This window comes from Vulpes vulpes, chromosome 11, assembly GCF_048418805.1.
Source record: "Vulpes vulpes isolate BD-2025 chromosome 11, VulVul3, whole genome shotgun sequence".
Taxonomy (NCBI): domain Eukaryota; kingdom Metazoa; phylum Chordata; class Mammalia; order Carnivora; family Canidae; genus Vulpes; species Vulpes vulpes.
In genome coordinates, this window is record NC_132790.1 from 97,504,566 (window position 1) to 97,531,407 (window position 26,842).

Consider the following 26,842-nt stretch of genomic DNA (forward strand, 5'->3'; position numbering starts at 1 on the left):
GTGGTCCAGTGATTCACTCCAAGTTGCATGGCTTGCAAGGTTTCGATAGAACTTGAAATCGGGTCAGGTGGGTTTGAGTCAGTGTCTCAATATCTGTGAGCTCTTTACATGAAATCCTAAAAAATGATTTGGCCTAACAGAGGAAGTACGCCTTATTGATAATCTGACTCTATGACTGCTGTTTTATACCCTCTATCACATTTAAAAATAAAAAAAAATATCAGATGAGGCTCACATTCAAGCTTCTTTTTTTTTTTTTTTCAGTTTTAGGTGTATACTACTTTTTAAAAATCTTCACCCTTTAAGACTAAATTGATTATCCCTACAGATTATGCAAATCTAAGATCTGCTTATGCTGTAGGTATGAATTTCACCCCCAAAATTAGAGTAGGTAAGAAATATCACTGTTAGATGACATCAGTTTATTTTCTTGAATTTAAATCATGTCCACCTCTAAACTCTAAGCTCACTGTATTGGATAGAAATATCAGGCATTACAAGGATTCTGGGACCCTCTCCTCACATCTCTTCCCTCCCATTCCCACCTTCAAAGAGAGGTCTTGTGCAGTCCAGCAGGGTAGCCAGGCTGTGCATCCTCCACCCATTAGCCAGCACTGGTCCCTGCCTGTGTGATCATTGCCCTTGCTTACAGGGTCGCAGCAGGGCAGGCATTGCAGAGCTCCCGGGGCTGCCTCGGGTACAGGCATGCTTGCCTGAGCTCTGTCGCCCTGTAAGCAGCCCATTTCTTTGACAGCCTGGGCCTACAGGCTGGTTGTGGAAGAACAGGCTGTGTGCCCAACTACTCACAGACCCTGCAGACTCCCCGCCTCTGCATCTTGAGGGCTCCCCCCACCCCTTTCTCCCTTACTGGTTTTGCTTACTTGCTGTCCTCAGAAGCACACCTCTCTTCTCTCCTCCTAGCATCATTGCCCTCAGTGTGGGCTTAGGATTAAAAAAAAAAATCTAAAAAATAAGGGTCCCTTATTGAAGCAACTTCAGCTTTGGCTTATGTTTCAACTTAACAGACATGAAGAAACAGAGGGAGGGCCTTAGAAATTTTCTTTGGCGATGATGTGGAGGTGAGCGGGGAGGTGCAGAAGGATGAAAACAGGGGAAAACAGGAACAAAAAAATTCCCAGCTTGTCACTTTTATTATAATCAATGAAATTCATGCAGACGGTTTACTTGAAACTCAGCATAGTGATCATAAATCAGGCTGGGGAGTTTAAATCCAGCTCCCCCACAAGTTACGATCTCTCTATACCTTGATTTTTTTTCCCCACATATATAAAATGGGGTTCCTAATGGTAATTATTTCATAAGGTTGTGTTTACGTGAGTCTTAAACGTAATTCCATAAAACAGTCTCTTAAAGCACTTTCATAGGCAGGTCTGAGAGTTTAGAATAAAGCCTGGAAGGTAGTAGCACTAGGTTTTATTTCTTTGAATTCAGTAGCGCAGCGTAATAGAATTCAAAACACTGAATAAAAACAGCAAGGAACTGTATGAAGCTCTTGCTGTTTTGTGAACTTTTAGCTCTAAATGACACAAGTTTAAGCCTCAGGGATACACATTTTGGAAGACCTTACATCAGCTTTATACTTCTAATCTTAAATAGGCTTGAATTATCACATCCAAATTCAGACCTCCAACCAAATCTCCCTTAGATTCCCTTTTTCTCTCTTCTACCTCTTTCCCTTCTCCTTGAGGTATTTTTAACTGTGCAGGCATCGCGTTTTTTAAATTACCTTCCCACTTGTTCCTCCTGCATCTTCCAACAGTATTGCAGTCCTCAGAAAACACATCAGTCTGCCACGCAAATATCAGGGGAAATTTGAAATTGGCAAATACGTTCACTTAAAATCTGCCTCGTGTTGAAAATTAAGGGAAAAAATTTCAATTGGCTATTTGCGCATCACTATTAGTAAATCAACCCATTTGATGTAAAGATGGATATTATGGTCATTTCAAAGTGATTTTTGGTTTTGGTAAGTGGGTCCTACAGCATTATGTCTTCATTTTTGTGCGTTATTGCACCTGGCTAGTATTTTCATTGCTGCCTTATGTTTATTTGCTGCCAATCCCTCTCAAAACTGTGTGCACTGGTTATAATGGTAACGAGGAAGATAACTCAAACTAAAATTCAAACCATAGCAGCTTCAGACAGAGAGGAGAGTTAACTCACTTTCAGCATGTGCAGGCTACATTATGCATGGGATGAAATATAATAGGCAAATTGCAGCGTCATAATAAATAGTAAATTTAAAACATATAACCTGGACAGTATTTAAACTGGCCTTAAATCCTTGAATACCACAGTATTGTTCTTCATTCATCTTTCCATCCTCTCTCTCCCAGTCCTCTTGCCCCACCTTGAGAGGATAATGATTTCACAAGATCTAGACCCAGGATTAAATTTCGCTTGCTCTACTGTCTCAAATTAACGTCTTTGTTGTTACTGGTCTGTTTCTGTTGTTGTCTTTCACAAGTCTTTGACTCAATAGTAGTAGCAAATGATAGAGATCTTCAAGTGTCTTAAAAAAAAAAAAAAGGAATGCCTGTCAGGATAATATTACTCCACCTGAGAGGATGCCTCCCTAGCTCCTTCCCCGAGTTTAATCACTGATCATTGTGCCCAGGGTCTAATTGTGATAACAGACTAATTGCAGCTGTTACAGGGATGCCAGTTCGGTAATCCGTGTTTCTCAATGGCAGCTTTGTTTTGTAGGGCCATCTCTGACAAGGCTCAATTGGCAGATATTTTTCTAACAAATGTTCATCCCAGATGCTGCTAGTGTTTAAATAGGATGTGCCAAGATCTAGATAGAAATATAAAATCATTTGATATTTTAAAACCTAGAAATCTAAAATAATCTCATAGAAAGAACAGTAGTTCTTTATGTGGGAAGCGCCCTGTACTTGGTAAAAAAAAAAAAAAAAAAAAAAAAAAAAAATTCTATTTCGCAATGTTTATATGTAAAAGAGAGCAGGGACTGTATACATAATATTTTAACATCGTGATTGGAACAATCGAAACATCACAGTTAACCCCCCGTATGCGATGTATATATCTTCATTATGTCCCATTCAGGGTTTTTTTAATTGAAGTCCAGTCAATGATTTCTTGCACATGACATTTTCTAGAATATTTGCTATTCCAAGAAGTCCTGAAGGCCTAAACCCACAGTGAAAAACCAGTCTGTCTCCTCAGATACCTATTAAGCAAACCAATTTGAGACCTACAAGTATATCCCCTCTAAATGTTCTTCCTGCATTTAAATTCCAAACAAAAGCTATGTAGAAGTTTCACTTTCTCTTTATGCATAATTTATTGTTTGGTATCCCTCCAAATAAAATTCCTGTACGGATGGATGATCACAACCCCTTCCGTGTCTGTGTGGTTGCTGCTACAGTGAACAGGGAGATAAAACCAAGGGAATGACAATGAGTGTTTTGGTTTTATTACATTGTTAAGCCAGTTTTGTGCATTGGATTACCTAGCATTTTAATAATAAATAATTTCTCTGATTATTGAACACGTGCTCAATATAAAGAAAATGTTCATATAGTCATATGTTGAAGTCAGAAATAGCAAAGCCGCCAGATGGCTAGGAACCAGATTAAAACAAAACAAATTAACAATATTATTTTTAAAAGAATTAAGCAAACTTTTCCCCAAATACTTTTATTTATAGGCAGCAATTAGGAGAAACAAAGTGTACCAGCACACAGTTAAACTGGCTTTTATTCTTCACTTGAGACTAGTTCTAATTGATCACTGTGCTATTGTATGATTTGATTGTGCTGACAGTTACATGCCACTGTTCCCATAATAACAATTTTTCTTCTTTGTTCAAATGAATTTCCTAATTACACGTGTGATGGGATGTTTTAATTCTTTTCCCTTTTCAAATCCACCTTCCTGTTGCAATGCATGATGGGCAGGCTCAATATTGTGCATGACACCCGCTACAAGTGTTGGTAGGTGCCAGCTTTGTTTCTTGATTATCTTAAACCTATGGTGCACCTCACAGCCCCTCAAAATCCACTGCTAAGTTTAACTTATATCTATTGGGCAAGTCCATTTCCCTTTTACTAACACCTGTCAATTAAATGCCATTTTCTATTTAATTGACATGGACTCACATAAATGTTTTCTTTACACACAAGTTTCCTTTAGTCACCTTTGGTGGATTTTGATTGGACTATGAGTTCTGGTGTGTAAAAAAAGAAAAATCTGTATCATAAAAGTAATATATTTGTGTATTTTTATAATAATAAATAAGAAAAATACGTTCAAACAGATAACTGTATAAATGAAGTAGATAACCTGTATTTTGACGTAGATTTTGAATGTCTGACTATGAACACTATATGAAATTCTTGTTTTTGACGTAGCAAATTAAGCCTGTTGTGTCAATTTTCTTGATTTGATGGTAACAAGCTTTTTTTCCCCTTTTTTTTCTCTTTCATCCCCTTTCCCCTTCTCTCCTTGGAATGTTGTCCTGCTTTGCGCTGTGATTGCATGTCACTCGCTGGTGATGATGTCCCGTCACATGGCTTATTGCTGTGATAAATACCATGCCCAATTATCTCCTCCATGTTGCCATGGTTTCCATATTGCTACACTCTTCTGTATGTTTGCTTATATGATTTTCCCTCCGAAAGTTCCCATGGTGCACGGTGCTACGCCAGCCACTGTGTCCGCAGCAACAACATCTGCCACAAGTGTTCCCTTCGCTGCAACAGCCACAGCCAACCAGGTTTGCTAATTTACAGCTTTGTTTCTTAAAAACCAACTCTAATAGGGCTCGATCCAACAGCCCTTACGCACGTGGATTTCCCATTGAGGTCAGTGGGAGTCGTGTGTACGTGAGGGCTGTAGTGGGTGCTTTAATAGCATGGGGTTTCAAAGATACCTCTTGTTGGCCTACACATTCTCTCTATGATGAGCAGCAGAATGCTTTTATGCCATTTATAAGTGCTCCAAAGTTGTCGCGGCTCCATTTCTAAAGCTACTAAAATGATATTTACACAAGCAATTCTCATTTGGTCTCAATCGTGCAGGTGTTTTGACCAACCAAAAATGCAGGTAATTGTAGGTTTTTATTAGAACCATCTGCTATATACAATTTCTTAGTTCTCGCCTAAATTCTTAACATAAAAAGCAAAATGTTTAAACATGTCATATATGCCACAAATGACCAGTCTTGTAAATAGAGTTCGTTATAAACTCATTACAGTTTCATTTGATAAGCAGATTGTATATTCAGAACAAGTTAGGTTGGTGTCCAGGTTTTGATGCTCAGTGCTTTCAACAAAACACATACACATGCAAAAAAAGCAAACAAACAAAAAACCCTGTGCACTCTTATTGCTATAATTAGCCAGCATAGGTTTTGGAGAGCTATAAAGGAAAAGAGGTAATATGGTAAATTGAGTCATTCGGTGTTCCATACAAGTTTGTAGAGTAACAGTTTCACAGATTACTCATAAGGAAATGGGGCCGGTTTCAGAAATCTGAATTTCATGATGTACGGGAATGACTGCTCAAAAGAAAATTATTATTAAAATATTTAAAAGTTAAAAACCGACATTGATTCAACGCTCTCTGATCCTATTTTGAGTTGTGCTTTAGAAAATGACAGTTGACTCAAAGTCAAACTTGCGTGAAGTCGGCTTTGACTTCAACATATAGGCACGTTTGTTACGAAAGCAAAGTTCAGTAAGGTTTAGAGCCAAGTCAAATTTCAGATAACCCACAGACTAAGGCTCAATGTAGCCAAATGAGCCCAAAGAACCAGTGTCAGATGGGAATCAACACGTGGCCCCTTGGGAAGAGAAGGCCAGTTAAGTGCCATCTGAATCTGTGGTTAACTGCCGCGAGAGGTGGCCACCCTGGTTTCTGCGGTACACCATGTACTGTTGAAGAACTGTAAGCTATTAGTGCAGCCATTAAAAACTTTCAAAAGCAGCGTGCCAAAATGGGTGTATTTTAAAGTTTCAGACAAGCTTTAAACATTTCTTGGCAAAGAATCATTAGTTTTTCTGAAGCTTGTCAAAATAGCCCTGGATTTATGCTAACACATCAGACTCATTTACAAGAATACTAGATTGTGCATATGTGGCATGTTAGTAAGTAATCTATGGCAGAAATTTCTTAATGGATTCAATGCAGTCCATTTGTGGTGCGAATCAATGATGCTGAGCTCTGTGCGTGTACCATGTATGACTACAGAATTGCTGGTGTAAGCAGAACTATAGCAAAGCAAATTTCAACATGCCCTGGGCCACCTGGGTTGTAGGGGACACTTTACTTTTTGCATTGTGCTGTGACCATTTCATGCATAATCTTGGGTCTTCATACTGTTTTACAACCAAAAGAAAGAAAAGGGAAATGGATATATATATACACACATATATTATATCTACATATACATACATATGTATATGCCTACAGTATATTAGCAATGCTGGAAATAGCTGATGCCACAAAATGCAGCCTGCATGCATGCAGAAGTTTATAGCTGGCCCTTCATCTGCATCGATTGGTGTTGAAGGTCCTTGGTATGTTTCGACAGCCCCATCCTTGATGCTTCTACACTGTTGGGTGCAACATCCTGTCCTGCAGCAGCAGGAAAAATGGTATGAGAAGCTTCATTATGCTTGGAGCACATTTTCGTGCCATTTGCCAATGCTGTAAAACTGTGTAAAGATGTCAGCTGAGAAATGGAAATAAAATAGAGACATATTAATTTACACTCCAGACTGCAGATTGTAATATGTTGGATTAGTCTAGGACATCTAAATTGAAACAACAGCAACAAAATGCCTTCATGTATGTGATTTCCCTCTTCGCCCATCAACCTTGCCGAGATGGGATCAGTGCCATTTTATAGATGAAGAAACTGTTAACCATAGAATAATTAGTGCTTGGCTCAAAGTAACCCGGCCAAGAAGTGGATCCTCTCGTGTTAGAACCCTTTTCACTCCTCTGACGGTCTCACTCTACCGTGCAGCCTTCTCCCAGGTTAGCAGCCATAATTCTGGGTTGGAGGAAAATCTGGCTACAAATTGGAAGTTCATTGCTTTGGGGACCATTGCAATAAGGCACCTCTGTATTGATTTCTTACTATATTTTTTCCTCAAGTTTTTTTTTTTTTAATTCTCTTGCCCATTTATAATATGATAAAATGTGCAATCCAGATTCAGAAATATGTTTTGAAATGAACCTGTGCTCTTATCTGGTTCCTTTGAAATGCTCCTTTAAAATCTTTACCTTGGTATTTTTAATTTGGAAAAAAAAGAGAAAAAAGTTAGGGAACCGTAAGTTGAACGAAAATGTTAGAAATTGGTTGCACAAAAATAGGCAAGGCATTTCCTACTTTGATTTCTGGATTACTAAAAAAACCAAAACCACAGGTGTGTGTGTGTGTGTGTAGGCCAACAAAAAGGGCTTCTTTCAATTACTGCTGTGCATGAAATTTTGGTAGTTTTACTTCTCTTACTTCCTAAAAACTGATAACTTTTATAGAATAGTATTTAACACAAAGGTTTTAAACAATGAGTTGCTACTTGGACATTAAGTTTATATTAACTTATTGTTATGTTGGCCAGATAAGGACTGTCACCTCACAGCTGAATTTCACTTTTCTTAAAAAAAAAAAAACTTAATATTAAAATGTTTTCATCTCTTGGTTGTTGGCTTGCTTGCATGGATCATTCATCAAATAATTTTTTATTTGCTAGATACCCATAATATCTGCCGAACATCTGACTAGCCACAAGTATGTTACCCAGATGTAGAATTTTCATCACTAAACAGTAAGTTCATTATGTCATATATAGTGTGTACTTGTAGTGTTTCTTTTTTAAGATAACATTTGTATGATGCACTTGAGAAAATTTTGCAAAACTTCGGAGAAAATATGTATTTTATTTTATTTTTATTATTTTTAAAATTCTGTATCATCAAATATTTATTGAACACCTGCCTAGAGACTGGCTCGGTTCTATAAGTAGAATGTACAAGCGAATTAAACAAAGCTCAGATGAATGAATATGTTTATCACCCAGCATATGTTACAGTACTGAAGGTTCTGAGCAGACTAAGGAAGATCTCCCATTTTTATCTTAAAACGGCTTATAAGGAATTTTATTATACACATTTACAGTAGACATGTTAATATCACTTAAATATGCATAATACTTACGGAAAATAAATTTTGCTTTTAGTTCGTATTAGAAATAAACACAAGTGTGAGAAAAAAAAATGTGATTTAAAACTACATAGGTGGCCTAGATCAGGGGTTGGCAAACTTTTTCTGAAAAGCCCAGATAGTAAATATTTGTGGTCGTGTGGACCATATGGCTTCTGTTTCCACTCTTTCCTGCTGCAGCTCAGCCACTGAGCACGGAGTGGCTGGATGTGGCATATAAATGAAAGGCTGTGGCTGTCACCCAATAAAACTTTATTTATAAAACTAGGCAGCAGGTAGGAGTTTGCTGAGCCCTGGTGTAGGTCATCGTTTCTTTTATTTTTTAATTTTTTTTTTCTAAATCCTAAATGAGAACATGTACCTGCTTCCCCCCACACACAGGGTCATCCAGATGTAAAGAGTTGGACTTTAAATAAGTATATACACACACTCACGTATGTGCATGCACATACATCTGTGCATCCAAGTGAGTTTCAGGTACTTCAGGGTAGTCGCCTTAGAGGATTGCATAGTTCTGAAAATGTTGCCATTGCTCAGAGATAATTTGAAAGTCTTATGCTTTTCCTTCAAACACTTTGACTTAGGTGGCCATTTTTCATCCTTCCTTAGAGGTGATCTTATATTCAGAATGTGTGCATTCAGGCTATCATATATATATATATACTCTCAGAATATTTCTTATATTTATCTTTTTAAAAGATTTTATTTACTTATTCATGAGAAGACAGAGAGAGAGAGAGAGAGAGAGGCAGAGACACAGGCAGAGGGAGAAGCAGGCTCCATGAAGGGAGCCTGATGTGGGACTCGATCCCGGGACCCCAGGACCACGCCCTGGGCCGAAAGCAGGAGCTAAACTTCTGAGCCACCCGGGGATCCCCTATTTCTTATATTTAAAAAGAGCCACCACGTTTAAAAACTGAACCTGGCCATAAGATGGGCGATCCTTCTTTGTTGCTTCCTTTCATGTATCTGAACACATTTACCAATGACTTTTTGTTTTTTTTGGTACTGTGTGTTACCATGTGCTCCCATGTCAATGAGATCAAGATGAATAGACAATGAGATAAAAGATGGACATTTTAGCACACTTTATTAAAATAAGTTTGAACAAATTTCTCTTGGAGCAAAGATGAAGGAGCAATTTTTTTTTTTCCAGCAGAGTCAGAAAATAAGTGAATTGGGGACGATGATGGTTGTGATAGAAGGGCGGAGTGAGGGCCTTTGAGAAGAAGGGACGCTGTGCCAAGTGAGGGCATGGTAGCCGAGAACCAGTTTCTGAGACCCTTGTGGATAATAATCCGCAGCAATAACTGTGCAAAGGTTGAGCCCATGCAGGAGAAGAGGATAGACGATATTTGAGAGCCATTCCAGAAGTAGCTACCAAAGACATGCTGTAATCGTGAATTAAATTACTGAAAATGATTTTTGTCTACTTCATTACTGAGCTTTCTCAGTAATCTGATAATCATCCTGTACAAGAGCCACATTTTTTAATAAGCACATTACTTTGTAGTTATGTAGGTTTGGAAGGAAAGTCCTCCTTTTGACAGGTTTAAAAAAAGATCTACTTCAAGCTTTTGTAGTCAATTGGGTACGCTTGGTATGTATACATGTAACTGTGTTTATTTCTGAGCAATAATCCAGGTTGAAATAAAAAATGATACCAAATGGCCATTAGTTTATCAATTAGCAAGCAAGTGGATGTGTCTGTATTGATTGAAGCTTAAGCTCTTAATGTTCTTAGACTCTTAATGTTTCTTGGCTTTAGGGGGGAAAAAGATCCCAAACTTTAAATGATCCAAAACAGTTACTTAGAGTATCATTTTTCCCCAAACACACACCGCGCTAAGCACCCAAATATGAGGAGTAGTGTTTAATAGGACTTAAGTTGCATGGATTTTCATTTTGTGGGGCCGAATCATTACTCTTGAAACCTGTTAAACCATAAAAGAGATGAATTAAAGTGAGCTCAAATTCTGGCCCCCACTGACTCTGCCACCACGTTATGCCCCTCGATTTTGCGGATTGTACTTGAGCTCAGTACGGGGTGACATTTGAGCAGAGCCCCCAGCTTGCTTTATTTTATTTTATTTTATTTTATTTTATTTTATTTTATTATTTTATTTTATTTTATTTTATTTATTTTATTTTATTTATTTTATTTTATTTATTTTATTTTATTTTATTTTATTTTATTTATTATTTTATTTTATTTTTTTATTTTTTATTTTTATTTTATTTTATTTTATTTTATTTTATTTTATTTATTATTTTATTTTATTTTTTTATTTTTTATTTTTATTTTATTTTATTTTATTTATTTATTTTATGTTTTGTTTTGTTTTATTTTATTTTATTTTATTTTTTATTTTATTTTATTTTATTATTTTATATTTATTTTATTTATTTTATTTTTTATTTTATTTTATTTATTTATTTTATTTTATTTATTTTATATTTTATTTCTCCCCAGTTTTATTAAGCCTTGCATGTCCTTCCGTTCTCTTAGAGCTGTACATTTAGGTCCACTTGCACTTGTGAAGCCTTTGTTGTTGTTGTTGTTGTTTTTATGGGAAGATACAACGACATAACGTGTACTTTAAATCAAGAAATGCGATTTTCATAGTAAGTATGTCCTGGAGACTGCTTTATTGTCTGTTTTAACAAAGATTATCTCTTTTTTCCCTTGTAGATCATACTAAAGAGGAAAGGACAGTGTGCTTGGTTAGAGTAAAGGACGAGGTCATTAGCCATATTGTATATACCGTCAAGCAACACACACAAAAACCCCTCAGCCACAAGACATCCACATATTGCATGTTACCCAGAAGAAAAGACAACATGGAAATCCACTGCACACTGTTGCCTATACACTTTGTACATTTAATTGATATTTGTGCTGAGGTGATACTCCTGTCTAAAAGAACAACATTGTCTTTCTTTTCTAGCACAGAGTTATGCATTAAAACATGCATACCTAATTCGTTTCCTATCTATTCATGCCATCTGGAAAAGACAGACTATGGTGTAACCATGATTCTATTATGTATTGGTACGTCTGTAGACCAAGATATAATTTTTTAAAAATAAGTTTATTTCTTTCAAGGTTTACAAATAACAAAGGTGCACCTTGTATTTAAAATTGCCATTATAGATGAGAGCGTGCATGCACAGTCATTTTTGTTTAAGAGTAATATTTTTAATGTAATAGATTTTAAGATGTGGTGAGGGAGGGATCTGACAGAGATGAATGTGCCAAGCAAAACCACAACTGTGTATCTTTTAAAGCACATCATGGCTTTAAGTACCATGTTGTTAAGGATTCTCATGAAGTGCCATAGACTGTACATCAAATTAGAGTATTATTTCTTCAGTGTTATTGTTTTCAGAGCCACATTTTGTTGCTTATTTGCTAGTACTAATCAGTCAAAGGGCACCATTCTTTTTTTTCTTTTTCTTTCTTTTTCTTTATCATTTTTTTTTTTTTTTTTTTTTTGGAAACCAAAGCTGTCTCAGAAATGGCCAATTTAACTCTACGGTAACAATAGACAGCACAACACAAACTCTCGATACAGATAAACTCACACATACTGGAGATATATATAATAGATATATATATAAAATTATTTTAATGCATTGTAGTGTAATATTTATGCATACTATACTGTATAACATGTTATTCAAAAGGGATATGCCATTTCTGAGACACGATAACAAAAGAAAAATGTTTGAGGAAATTATTTTGCTTCTATTTATAGCTCTGTCAAAAGTCAAAAGACTATAAATGCTTTGCAAAAATGGTTTCACATTTGCTTAAATGCTTCATCACAGTCACATTTAAAATAGTGACTCTAAACAAAGAAGAAAGCAGCACTGTCATCAGATGCATGATAAACCAAAATATGAAAATGGGAAATGTTTAATTAACCTAGTAATTGGGTGGGTTAAGTACATGGGTGAATTTTATATGTGATTTGTTTTGTTTTGTTTTGTTCAGATTAACTGCTTATAGCCTTAGAAAGCCTTTTACAAAATTAAAAAAAAATAGATGTGCATTCAGTTTTTAAGAATGGATTCATCCAAAGGAATTCCTTTTTTGTGGTTTGGATGTTGCAGCTAGTAAAGGATATTTTTGCTCTGTTCAGCAGTTCTAAAAATTGCTGAAGTAGGGGCCAGGTCACTGGTAGTTATAGTATGGAATGGGAGAAGCGAAAGTTCAGTTATAGAACTTTCCATACTTCCAAGTTTACTGCAAGTTTTTATGCTTGAGAGAGATGCTTTCTAATATAAGACTGATGTGTTGATTTTACTGATTGTACTGTACATCTATTAAAGCCTTAGATTATTACATTACGGGTTGGAACCCATACCAATGTAATTTCAATCATGTTAAGAGAGTAATGGTGACTTCACATGTTATTGTAGTTAGTTACATTATAGAATATTACTTATTTTTCTTGTTAAAATGTAGTTTTTCATTTCCTACATTTATTAGATTTCATTTTCTATTAACAATTGAATACCATTTCAGTTTATAGACTATTGTTTTATTAGATTTTACCGATGAATTTTTCAAAATACAAAAAAAAAAATTAAAGTAGTTTTTCCTTCATAACATACTCAGTTTTAAATTACATGTAGTGTCATACGAATATTCGTATTATTGTTAACTAAATGATTTATATTTTACTGATTTAATATTAAAGTGTAAGAATGTCAGTCATTGTTAGTTCTTGTCTAGTTTTCATTAAAAAGAACAAAGATCTTTTATATGGATATCTTATAAATATATAATCATTGCTAAGTAAGAAGTTAAGTTGTTGCTATCGCAACAATCCTGGCAGACAATTGAGTAATATTTTGATGATTTATTTTGTTTGTAATTAGTTATTATAAGAAGATCTAGATCCTAGATATTAGAATAAAATTTATTTTCTACTGTATCCATTTCAAATGTTAAAGTATTGTTTAATATTTTTGAAATCCCTGAATATCAGGCCTTGTTATAAATAAGCTGCATAATCAATAAATAGAACAAGGGACTTTTTGTTGATAATCCAAATACTCAAAGTTTACGTAATGAGAATTATAGCGCGTGTGCAAACTCTTGAGGGTTGATTATGCTGCAATTTAGCATGTTGGAACGTCTAGAGAGAAGGTTGACTTTTTGCACTTCTGTATATAGTCAAAAGAGAGAAACCTGTATAATAGTAAGATCTTATTTTGAATAAAAACGTCTATAATTACAAGGAGTTTTGTTAAGGCTAATAAAATGACAGACTGAGCAAAATTGCTTGCAAAAGTGGCACAGAGTTAGCACTCCATACCCCTTCAAACATGTTGCTTTGCTTTATTGTGGACAGCTTGTAGTTTGCCAGGATTTTTTCAGCTGGAAAGATATGCCATCCTTCCGAGATCTCATGACTGACAAAAACTCCATTGGGCCAAATCTGCCTGAAGATCATTACCAAAAATAGCAGGTACTTCAACCATTAAGGTGAAATCATGGATCAGATATTCCGTACATTTTTCAAAACTACTGCATGTTTAAAACTTCAACGGAAAAAAAAAAAAAGCAAGAGAGAAAGAACTATACTAAGGACATATATTATACAAATCAGTTTCTGCCAATTTCAGTGGTTTATTGTTCACAAAAAAAAAAAAATCTTCAAAACAAGTATTGACTTTCACAAAATTTAAACCATAAACAGGCAAACCAAACAGCACACCGTAGCTATAGTTGTTATGTGATTGTTTTTTAATTGCCGTAGGATCCTGTTCTTTCAGCAGGTGAAAAAATAAAACACAGTTCAAATTTCACGGTTTTAATTTTCAACTCGAGCACTCAAAAAAGCAAATGTGATAATGGGCACTCGTTTAATGAATTAGTGTATCCAGCCTTCACTCCAGCTGGTTATCATGTTGCACTTATCCGCAACCCTACAGCCTTCATCTGCTGAAAGGACAGATGTGCTTGGTTTTACTATTATGTAATCACAACTTACTTTCTGCTTGTAGTTGCTTAAAATTATGTATTTTGTCTTGGGCTGCAATTTGTTTTATGCTTATTTTATTATTACTGCGATAGTTGACTTTGCTGTATGGAAAAATAAAGTGAAATTGCCCTAATAAAACTTCTCTTTCTTAAGTATATTTGTGTATCTGAGACTGGAGAGTAAATTATTTTTTTGCGCGTTTCGAGTATCCGTGCCTGCCTGTCTTTCGGACCATATTGATAGGAAAATTCATTATCTGGTTTTAACTGATTGTGAGGAAGACATTCGCTATTTTTCTCACTAATTCTCCTTTGGTACTAAGAGTGAGAATCTGAATCGTGTGACGTGTTGCCCGGTATTTTCTGAAAAATCTTGCCCACCCCTTGCATGATGCTCTTATATGCTCTCCAATATTATTTTGAGCAAAAGGTGGGGGGGGGGGGGATTCTCTTCTATCAGTTCCAGAGCCACTGTCTTTGTGGCAAAGAGCTGTTTTGCGTTGGACTTCCCCAGGAGGCTAACCCTGCAAGCCTGGCCATTTAAGGGAACATTTCAGTAATGAAATAATCATTGATTCAGGGGATCAAAGAGGTCACACACACAGCTGAGCCAGGCCGTGCCGTCACTTGTGTGTATGTGTGTGTGTGTGTGTGTTTGAATTTTTTAAACAATGACTTAAAATTTTGGTTGAAATGAAGGTGTAGGATCCCATATACCTTTGCATTTTGCCATTTCCACTAAGAGCCAGCGAAAGCCAAAGTTCCCATACGAGGAAATTGGCTCATTTGTTCATTCAGGGCCATTTTAGGTGATGGCCAGTTCATATTTGGCCAAAGGCTGCAAATGCTCCTTTGTAGATCTTGGAGGGGGGGGGGGGCGGGTTGCAGGTTGTTTTGTTTCTCTAAAACTTCGATCAAAGTAAGTATATTATTCATAATTAATACAATTCTGTTACTATTTGAGTTCTAGAGAACGTTTCTGTTATTCTCAGTGGACCCAATTATTCCAGGGCCACTTAACAAAACATAGAGTAGCTGGCCTGGAGAGAAGTATCTACAGCAGGAGTTTGCAATCTTGGGTGACATCCAACTCTCTCCAATAGTCGTAAGTATTTTGGGTATCTTTGAACTGAAAACGGATTATAGTAAACGAACAGCCATTGTCACATTTTAAATGCTTTAAGCGATCCTGTATTCTATTAATCACAACAGAAAAAGGGTGTTTCCTATATTCCTTTTCCAGACAGCACTTACTGTCCCAGGGGAGCTATTAGTGTGGGGACCACCAGGGGTCCTCAGCTCGCAGGAGGGGACCCCATCTGAGACGTCATTAGTTTCTTATCTGGGGAGCAAAATCATCTGCTAGAGCTGTGCTTTCCTTACAGGCCCTTGACACTCACAGAGTTCTCACTTGGGAATTCCTGCGGAGGTCAGGGACCTGTGGCCATCTAGGATGTCACTGGGGCACACCCTGAACGGAGCTTCCTTCGCCCAACCTGTGGGACGCTCAGCAGCAGGATTTTGTGACTTTTCTACTCGCTTTCACTCCCTTCTCGAATGAGTCTGGGGCAGCACCCTAATCTCGAGGTGCTCTGTGTTCTGGAGAGTCTAGGGTGCTGTCCTGTTACTCGAGGATTTGGAAACTTTTGAAAGCCTGGAAGGTCTGGGCTTTAAATGTTTAAAGGCTACTGTATTGACATCACCGAGAGGTCCAAAACTGTCAAACGGATTTAAATGTCAAGCGATTTGTTTTGAGATCTCTTGATCTGTCAGGACAACACTGGGCCTCCTTGAAATGGCTTTGAGGCGGCACTGGCCCAGCCACCAGCTCGTCATTCTTGCTGTTGGTCCCAACCATCCCCAGAAGGGGCCTTGGCCCCAGCAGCACTTGGGGCGGGTGGAAAATCTGGAAGCTTCCTTAGCCTGTGGCGGCGTGAGGCCACACTGGGCCACAGCTCTCCCTTTCCCAAGTCCCCAGGACTTGGACAGTAGGTCCTCCCAAAGGTCTGGTGTGCTCTGAACCCCAGAAGAATGAAATCCAGATGTGTGCTGGGCCTGACCTGGGCCTGGGGCTTGGGAGCTCTCCTTGTCCCCAGCACTACTGCCATGCTCCTCAAAGTCACCGGCACCTGCCGGGGAGGCCTGTCACCCTCAGGTGCTCTGTCTTAACCCGGCCCCCGTCAAGCGTCCCAGGCAACCAAGGGCAGGTCCTGCCCTGTGTGCCTTCTGAGGAACCTGACCCCCCTCATTTCAATCCTTTTTTTTTTTGTTGTAAGGACTTTTTCTTTGTTCATCCAATTTTTTTTTTTCTTTTGCCAATTAGATGTTGGGAACTAAAAGGAAACATAGCCTGGTCTTGAATTTACCATTTTAGAAAAAAAAAAAAATAGCAGGTAAGAACACAGATTAAATCTGTTCCCACTACTGATCTGATAAAGGTCTTTCAGAAACGATTTCCTGAAGCCAGAGTGATCAGTCGCTCTCTCCCTAACTGGGCTTCAATAACGACAAAGCATAGACTTACTTTTTCGAGAGAAAACCAACCAGGAGCTTTATTCAGGGTGGTTGGAAGCCCCTGGGTTGTTATGTTAGCTCTAAGTCCCACTGGCCTCTTGGCGGAGCTGGGGGTGTGGAATCCCTGACCTCGGAGCCTGCGAGAGCTCGGTGGCCGGCTTCGGCTCAGCTTCAGGTGGGCCTGCGTGATTCCACCTGCCGGCACGGTCTGGCTGGAGGGAGCTTGTAGCCCATGCAACTTCCTGGGCCTCGGCCGTGTTAGGTCTCCTTGGACCTAAAAAAGCAGCCATGGAAGGAAACATCTCCATAGGAGGGTCCCGCCTCTGTGTGACTCCTCAGGCCCAAGTTTATTAAATCCGTTTTGGCCCTAGATACACAGTTCTGGGGAGGGAGTTAGGTCCTGAGTCCTGCCCCCCCCCCCCAAATTGCAACTGAAATGCAGTTGCCTGGACAAGGAGAGCTACAACCAAGATTGCCCATGCAGACAGCATAGGGTCACAGGCCAACATCGAGTTCGTCATAGACTTCGACACCAGCAGCCACGGTGGCTCTGAAGGTCTAGAAATAAGCGAGCATTGGGCAGAAGTACATCCTTGAAATTTGGGGCAATGACGTGCCAAGGAGCCAAAAATGTATAGCCAAGCAGCTCTCCAAAGCCCACTTAGAATGGCCCACAGTCCACTAGTCTGGAAGGAATTACAAGCCTCTTGCCTGAAGTCCTATAGTAAGAAAGTTAAGCAGAAAACCTAGAGCACCCCCTCCTTCCTCCGTCCCTCCCTCCCTCACCCCCTCCTCCCTGAAGCCCCAGGATCTAGGGTGACTTTCGGTTCAGGACGAAAGAGGAGCTGGAGGCCTGCGGCAGAGGCTGAGCAAAAGAAGCCACAGTAATTGGCATCTAACAAACCAACAGTCAAAAAATCTGGGCCCTGAATGGGGTCTCAGGAACAGAGAGCACCTTAGTGTATGTTCCCTCGGGCCCCCTTTTTGTCACAAGGCAACCAGTTCCCTGTTGTGAACTTAGGGGGGCGGCCCTAAAGAGCACTGGAAGTAGTGACATCTGGGGTGGGGGGAGGCTAAGGAACCGGGGCCTTTTGCATGGTAAAGACAGGTACCCCCCAGGGAGACCAGTACCACCGATGCCGGTAGGAAACAAACCACGTAGGAAGAGATTAGAACCTCCTATGATGTTTTTTAAGACGTGTGTTGAAAATGTCCTTAAATTCACAGAAATCCAAGCTCCACATTAGAAATGACCATACTACGGCGGTTGAGATCAAGGGCTCTGGGACCAGATCCCCCATTCATCTCTCAAACCCTTCAACCCTTTGCGGTCCCTTCCTTCTCCGTGACTCAGTTTCCACCCTAGTGAGACGGACACCCTAACAGGAATACTCACCTCGCGGGGTCAGGGAGTGGTTCCCAGGCCTTGCTGCGGTTGGGAATTATCCGACGGATTTTTTAAAAGGTGCTGATGCTCGGTCCCTACCCCCTGTGACCTTCTGATCCGGTTGCCGTGGAGGCAACTCTTGGGTGAATCTGCGCAAGGTGCTTGGAGCAGGGCCTGGCGCGCGGCCCGCACTGGGCACCTGTTACCTGCCACGGCTCTTCTCCCGCCCTTTCGCGGACTCCCTTTGGCCACCAGCTCGGGGTTTCGGTGACACTTCCCTTTGCAAGGAGCCAGGTGTGCACCCTGTCGATCTGTGCTACCTGCGGTTCCTTCCCTGTTGAGTCAGGAAGCCTCCTCTCCCCCGCTGTGCCTTTCCCTCGGCCCCTGCTCCTTTCTGCACGTGCAGTGAACGTCCCCAAGACGAATCAGGTACTTTTTTGACTCAGCTCGAAAACTTGTCTTTCATTTTCCAGCACGACAGGACCCTCAGATCATCATCCCCACGTCAGGTCAGCCCGAAGGTGACAGTTTGGACGTGTCTCGGCTTAAGTATTATTTGAATTTTCCCGCCTCTAAATTGGGCCTGAGAGTACTTGCAGGCCCAAGAAGGGATGCCTTAATCATCACTTAAGAAATGTGCCTTTAGACAACGTGTTCCTAATATGTGTTATGTTTATCAAGAGAATCTTTCCAGATCGTTTTTTTGTCACAGGCTTATTTTAGATGCTGACGTTAGTGTGAACTGAGCTCTAGAAACTGGAGTGAGGCTCGAACTATGTGCCAGGCACTGCGCTAGGCTCGCAGGGACCCATGCAGGGCCTCAGGCTCACAGTGTAATGACTAACGCAGGCGTCTAGGACCCCGAATACAGCCCGGGCCGTTAGTTCCCACGTCCCACAAGTCTCCCAAGCTCTCTAACTGCATCACAAAGTAATTGAGAATAGCATTAAATGAAAACGACGCTCCTTTTGAATATAGTAATACGACTACCCTGCTCATTACCCAAACCATTTTACCCTTAAGAAGTAATCTGGATATTGAAAAAAAAAATATGTGTGATTACGTTAATGACAGCATATTTTTGTAATGAAGTCTTTGTTTCAATCGTTAGAAAACGACTAAGTAACGTATAATGGAGTGTTATGTATTTAAAAAGCATTTTTTCAAAACTGATTTGATTACATGGGTAAGTAATTTTAGTGGTAGGATTATAGGAGGCTCTTTAAATTTTCTGGGTTTTAAAATCTAATTGTTTTCGTAAACATTTGTTACTTTTGATTTAAATTACTTCCTTTATTTTTCCTTTATTTCTTTCCTTTGAGTCACTTACGTTGCTCCTTAGACCATCCGCCCCTGTAAGTGACTGAGTTTACTCAATCCAGAATATTAACGCGTCCTCTAAAACGTGCACTTTAACTATCACTGTTAGTTGAAAATTCTATAAAATACCTTGCCACGTCAGTAAAATAGGTATGTTGCTTTGGGGAAGAATCGGAAAAGGATTTTGATAAATAAAACTCCTCTCAGTATCATCTTGGGGTCACCATTCTCTAAAACCCTACCTCGTTTCTGGGATGCCATCACTCTCAATTTATGTCCTATTTATAGCACAGTTTTCCATTTTAAATTTTTTTAAGATTTTTAAAATTTATTCATGGGAGACACATGAGAGACACAGACACAGAGAGAGAGACGGATTAATCTATTTGTTTAATAGGTAGGTATCTCCTCACCCTCCTGCCCTCCAAAAGACACCCTGGTTCATCAAAACTGGTGAATCTATACTTTTATTGAAAAAGACAAATAAGTATATCTTAGGCCATATATACTTGTGGGAAATCTGCTGGCAGGGCAACTGCATTAACCGGGGAGATGAGGACAAGTCACTGCTCTCCAGGGAGGTGGCATTCGAGCAGACCTGAAAGGAGGGAAGGAGGCCTAGCATTCCTCACCTGGGCCACACACCTTTTGGGACTCATCCTTTGGGCTCCATGAAATGCCCCCGCCCCCAGAAGCATTCTTTTCTTCCCTCCTGATGCCACGAAGCAAGCACTCTTTGTTTCTCGCTCTATCTTTGCAGGGCTGATTGCTCTTACCTCCGTCTGCATCCCTATTTTATCCTCCCTGACGGGGCAGGTGGATCATTTTTCATGCATCGGAATCTCCCCGGAGAAGATTCACAATCCTCTCCTCCTCTCTTACCAGGAGGGGAGGAACAAGTTTTAGTCCCCTCCGGCCGGCCCCAGGTGCACCGTACCAAGTTCTGCAAGGAGCAAGCCCTGGGTGAACGTGGGTTTGCTTGGATTTTAATTAAATCGTTCTCCTCGCTGCAGTTGACAGTGCGGCTCTGGAACATTCTATCGGATGCTGCTTTTTCAGGCCCTGAAAACAACTCAACCTCTGAGAATCTAGGAAGATAGAGAGGATCTCAGTGCTTTCGATTTTTTGAGACCCAGTCTGGCGACAAGAAGGGGTGGGTTCTTTCCAATCCCACAGCCCACTCTGACCCTCTCACCGTGCCACCCAGTAGAGGCATTTAGAGTGTGTTTAATGAAATTTCCTTCCTTCTTGAGTAAAAGCTGTGATTACCAAACTCAGTATCTGGGGAGAGGAGGATGTAGGAAGGGGTATTGTGGGATGTGTGCTATACCTTAGGGACAGATCCTTACGAGGAGTCTGTCTGTGGTGAGAGAACCAACCTTTATGGTATTTTTACCTCCTTTCAAAGATTTCTAAGTCTGAGACTGAGAGTCTGTGGCCTTGCATGCAAATGTCTTTCCCTCTCATCTGCTGAACTGTTTTTATTTATATATTCCTTTTCCCAGGCACCTCTAGCCTGTGTTAATTAGCATCAACAGCGGAGCAGAGGAGGCACACAAGCCACTTATTTGTGAACAAATTATAAGAATTGCAGCAGAAATTGATTTCTACAGAAGATACGCCTACAGTCTGAGTGCGTGTTAATATATTTATCTTGTTTCAATTAGTTGGTTTATTTTTCTTCCTTCCCGTCCCCTTCATATTATTTCACAAGGCTCTGAGCTCTGATCATAATTTTCATCTCCTCAGCTCCCAGCAGAACCCTCCTAAGAAAAGGTATATTGGACGATTATTTCATCTGATGGGACTTGAAAGGGTCTGGGAAACCCGACTCCATCCCCCTACAAACAATTTTCCCACCTGTTCACTGCTCATTAACAGCCCGTGAATAAGAGAGAAAATTTTCCATTTTACAGTTAATGAGATCTCAATGCTTTAGGAGGCTTCGTGGGAAAATGACTTCAATTCTTTCTTCTGTCTCTCTCTCCATCCTTCTCTCCCACCCTGTCTTCACCTTTTTTTTTTTCCCCTGTTCTCTCTTCTGTAAGAATTTAAAGAATGCTAATCTGGGCAGTGCACTGTGGTAGACACTGAGGATGATACATTTAATCTGAATCAGTCTTTGTGCTCCAAGAACACAAAGAAGTGTTGGGAAGACGGATGTCAACAAATAGCCACAATTCAAACTGATCATTTAAATCCCAGAAGACTATGCAAACTGCAATGGAAAAGATAGAGAACCATCCCTGATCCCTAAGAGCAATGGGGAAGAAAGAGCCAGAAGATGATGGGTCTACGGAACACAGATCATCCCAACTTTACAGTTTTCCCATGTCATGCAACTTTCTAAAAGCTTTATCACACTCATCTAATAAAGAAAAAAATATATATATATACAAGGAAAGTATTATTTGCCTTCCAGAGTCGCACAATATCCAGTCCTTCAGTGTGTTAAGTCAAAGATGTGATCATCGCCTGAGTTTTTTGGTGCCCCCAAATCTGTTAATCCTGTTTCTTTAACCTGAGTTGATCGATGTGTCAGCAGAATGTGGGCATCTTTTTAAGTTAATCTGACTTGCCAATATCAAGTGCATCCCCACCGTGTACCTGGATAAGTGGTTACAATATTTTGAGACAGACATAAAAAAAAAAAGATATTAAAATGCTTACTCATTACATTAAAAAAAAAAAAAAACCTCCAAAGGACAGGACTTATTTACTAATCTTATTTCAAGCATGACTATTTAGGGGTGAGTGAGTACACTAGGTCACTACCACGTTTTGACCTCAATTTAATCATTATACCCACATTTTAATTTTTCCTCCAGCCTTGTTATCCATGGAAAATGGACTGATCCTAATTTGATATTACTTTTCTTCTCTGGCTGACCCTGTGGGTGGAGGTTCCCCATGATTGTGAGATGAAAAAACTCTGGGAGGCTGCTGCTTCACCTTATTAATTTCCAAATTGCAAACCACTTGTCGTCCCATAATTGCAAAACCCTTGAACAAACTAATCGATTCTCTTTATTCTGAGAGTTTCGAAAGATGGCAAATTAACGAATCACTAGAGTCTAACACTTTCAGCTGAAGAACAAATATTTATCAAAGGATTGCTCTGGGCTACGTGCGTGCTTACAGAGTTGCACGCCTCTCTCCTGCCCTGGTGGAGGTCATGGTTCAGGTGAGGAAAAAGGTACCAAGGCTTAACATATAGGACCTAGAAGCATGTAGGGGATGGGGTTATTGGTGGGGTCCAGCACTAAATCTAGCTTCAGGTGGTGTGGGAAGCTCTCCTGGAGGGGGTGCCAACCAGGTAAGCCATAATATCTGGGGAGGGATGAGGGAAGGGCATCCCAGGAGGAAGAGGCCACTGTAACTAAACACAGAGGAAGTGAGTATGAGACATTCATGTCATTATTGCCTAAAATGCAAGGTAAATGGGAAAGCTGGAGAGGCTGGAATGGGATCACGAAGACACGGAGACCTCAAGAGTCTCAGGAAAGACTTTGTGCTTTCAGAGGCCAGATGGAATATTCTGGTTGCCACTGGCAAGAGGATCTGTGAAGGCCAAACTAGAAACAGGAAAACCAGTTCTTGGTTATGAGACATCACTGTCAGGATTAAGATCCCGAGCAGTCTGGGCCAGGATGGATGAAACATGCAAAAAAACATTCTTACTGGGGACAAAGTGGGAGAAAGTGGGAAGGACCATTTGACACTGTGAAGGGAAGAGGGCGAGGAGGAGAGGGTCCGAAGGACTCAGGCTCCAGCACAGTTCCAGGAGACTTTCAGCCAGGCCACCAGAGACTCCAAGCCCAAGCAGCCATTAAAGAAGCCATGAATTTTGCTATTTGGTGTCTGCATTTTGCATGGGAGGGTAAGGGGTAGTGAGGGAGAGAGGGGCTTCATTTTACTATTTGGTGGGGGTGAGGTTGAGCATGGGGAGCCTGGTCAGAAGGTAGCAGGAGGGCCACCTTCTGGTAGGTAGAGTGATGGGCCCTTGTACTGGGACTGGGCTGTAGAAGGGCTGCCACAAGGCCTGCTGGGAAGGAGAAATGGGCAAGATCACCGCACTCTTCAGAAACGTCAAGGCGCCAATCAAGCCAGGTGAGTACAGAGAGGCCATCCCCATCCTCAGGGTGGTCTTAAAGCTGGGACGGCCCACACACAGAGTCCATGGAGCTGGTGAAGAAGCACAGAGCCCAGGAGCTCGGAGACTGCCATGTGCCAGAAAATGCTGCCTAACCCCCCAGCCCATGGCCAGTCAAGTGTCCTGGAAAGGGTTCCTGGTCCATCCCATGGAGCACTGCAATTGCCCTGGGAGGTGTGGCTCTCTCCGTTGTCATTGCTTCCAGGAATGAATTGCCCAGGTATCTGCCACTGCCTCCACACTGTGGGCCCTACCCTAGGCTCCCTAACTCCCCGAGGCTCCCTGTCCACTGCCTTCACATACCTAGCCCAGCCCTCACCTCTGCATCGGGGCAGCAAGGTTTGGGGTTTGTGTGGCCCAGTGAGCAGGAGGGATTGAGGTCCCATAAGAGGAAAGTGAGGCAGATCCAGGACCTCTTGTCCAGCCTGGAGACGGAGTGGTCCCCCATTCCTCCAGACCCAATTCCCATTCCCACCTCCCTAGGCTGGTCTCAGCAGGACTACCGTACAGTGTAGCAATCCTACTTCTGGGTATTTATCTGAGGGAAATGAAAGATATCTGCATCCTCATGTTCATTGAAGCATTTTTACAATAACTAAGACATTAGACATTAGACATCTAGACAACCTAGATGTTCAGAGATGGATGGATGGATAATGAGAGAGAGGAGGATAGAATAGAATATTATTCAAGCATGAGACAGAATGAAGTCCTGCCATTTGTGACAATACAGATCATAGATGGGCCTATGGGCCTCGAGGGCATTATACCAGGTGAAATAAGTCAAACAGAGAAAGAAAAATACCATATGACCTCACTTATATATGGACTCTAAAACCAAAACAAAACAGAACTCATAGATACAGAGAACAGATTGGTAGTTGGGTGGGCAAAATGAGTGAAGGTGGCCGAAAGATATAAACTTCCAGCCATAGAATAAATAAATCTTGGGGATACGATGTACAACACAGTGACTATAGTTAATATAGTTGAGAGTGGATCTTGAAGGTTCTTATAACAAGAAAAAAGATAATTCCGTGTGGTGATGGATGATAACTACACTTACAATGATTATTCTATATTGCATGAAAAGATTGAATTGTTGTGTTGTGCATCTAAAATCAATGTAATGTTGCATGTCAATTAAATCTCAATTAAAAGGACTCATTGATAAAAACGAATGCAAATTAAAAGACTTTTATTTTCCCAGGGCTCTAGAGTGTTAAAAAAAAAAAAAAAACACTAAAAAAGAGGAGTAGCTCATGGAAAACATAGCCTTGGCATGAATGCAGTGGTGGAACGAGGAGGGAAGTAACAAGCTTTGTCAGTTGATGTTGCTTCCTACACAGTTGGAGATCTGGGAGGTGCATATTCATGGCTGCTACAGGGATGGGAAGGAATATATAAAGTATAGCAGTCTGGCAAAGTGTGATTTGTGATTGATTGAATATGGAAGCCAAAGAGAAAGAGGAAGGACACAGGGTGACTGCGGTTTCTGTGCCACCTGGTACAAAGCAATAATTGATGGAGAAAGAATGGAGGATTTAATAGGAATGGGAGTAAACTCCTTTTTAAAAAAAGTCAGATTGAATATTAAATGTTTTTGGAATATCTATGTGGATAGGGTCAGCTCACAACTAAGAAAACATATCTGAAGACACATGGGTCTCAATGGGCCTTATGCTTATCCTCATCCACAGCTAGATATAGATATATATCCATAAAGATGAAGCTATTTGCTTGCCAGAGCATCAGATCTAAGAAGCATTCGGTCTGAAGTTATTTATAAGATGCAACTTTATAAAATTAACCATATTAAAGTAATTCTGTTCAACAAAGGTTAACATTAGGAAACTGAATAGGCAAGCCAACTAAAGTCAAATACACAGATTTTTTTTTTTTAAATCTTGAAATTAATAAGAAAAAGACCCATTAAGCAAGGGACTTAGATGGCTACTTCATAAAAAAGGCTATTCGGTGCAAAGATAAAAATAAAATGAGACACTACTACCAACCTTCCCTATTTACTGAAATGAAAAAGTCTGACCGTATCAGGTTTTTAGTAAGGATGTGAAACACTCATATGTGGCTGGCTAGAGTGCAAATTGGTCCAACCACTTCCTGAGACGTTTCGTGCAGTTGAAGCCCCGTATAACCTATGGCCCACCAAATCTACCCTTGGGCTTGCATCTAACAGAAATGCCTGGAAATGCACCAGAAGATCTGCTGGACAACGTTTGTGGAAGCCTTAGAAACGGAAACAGCGGCCGACCAGAAATGACCCGAATATCTATCCGTGATCGATTGCACGAACAAATGGTGACATAATCATAAAATGGGAAATCACATTGATCACTGAAGACACACAAGTCATAGCCCCAGGCAGCAGCATAGACAAAACTTGCGGAATGTTGGCGGAATGAACCAAACATAAAAGAAAACGTGCTATGACCCCACTGATACAAAAATAAAATGCCAGGATCCCTGGGTGGCTCAGCAGTTGAGCATCTGCCTTGGGCCTGGGGTGTGATCCTGGGGTCCCGGGATCGAGTCCCACATCGGGCTCCCTGCCTGGAGCCTGCTTCTCCCTCTGCCTGTGTCTCTGCTTCTCTCTCGCTCTGTCATGAATAAATAAATAAAATCTTAAAAAAATAAAAATAAATAATAAATAAATAAAAATAAAATGTCAGTAACACTATCGTATTTAGGGATGTGTACCTGAAGTTAAAATGTAAGGAAAAGCAAGGACGTGGATTGTAATTGAGAAGGGGCAACTGGAGCTTTTGTAGGCACATTGACAATGTTTTATTTCTTGATGTGAGTGATGGTTACATGAGTGCTCATGTTATTAAAATACGTATTATATATTTTATATTAATATAAATATATTATATATTTATATTTATGTATATTAAAATTAGTGTTTTGGATAGGCATACCTCATTATATTGTGTTTCAGATACTCTCCTTTTTCTTTTTTACAAATTGAAAGTTTCTGACTACCCCACGTGGAGAAGATCGATCAATGCCATTTTCCCAAAAGCATGTGCTCACTTTGTATCTTTATGTCACCTTTATAATATTTCAAAAATTTTCACTATGGTTGTAGGTGTTACAGTGATCTATGGTCAGTGATTATGACTCCATTGAAAGCTAGATGATGGTTAGCATTTTTTGGTGATAAAGTATTTTTTAAATTAAGGCATATACATTGCTTTCTTAGACATAATGCTTTTGCATGCTTCGTGACCTATA

General features: G+C 39.9%; 1 protein-coding gene across 37 annotated transcripts in view; it reads left to right on the top strand.

The window, feature by feature from the left end:
• Positions 1-14,371, top strand: part of MBNL1 (muscleblind like splicing regulator 1) — a 204,081-nt gene extending 189,710 nt beyond the window's left edge. For 18 of the 37 annotated variants that reach the window (XM_072727181.1, XM_072727190.1, XM_072727165.1 and 15 more), the window contains 4 exons: positions 3,945-3,980; positions 4,668-4,762; positions 7,749-7,823; positions 10,911-13,467. In XM_072727181.1, coding sequence (XP_072583282.1) covers positions 3,945-3,980; positions 4,668-4,762; positions 7,749-7,805 — 188 coding nt within the window. In that variant the 3' untranslated portion in view covers positions 7,806-7,823; positions 10,911-13,467. Of the gene's footprint in view, positions 1-3,944; positions 3,981-4,667; positions 4,763-7,748; positions 7,824-10,910 lie in introns of all 37 variants that reach the window. The other 19 variants (XM_072727194.1, XM_072727167.1, XM_072727177.1 and 16 more) reach the window with 3 other exon arrangements.
• The last annotated feature ends 12,471 nt before the right edge of the window (positions 14,372-26,842 follow it).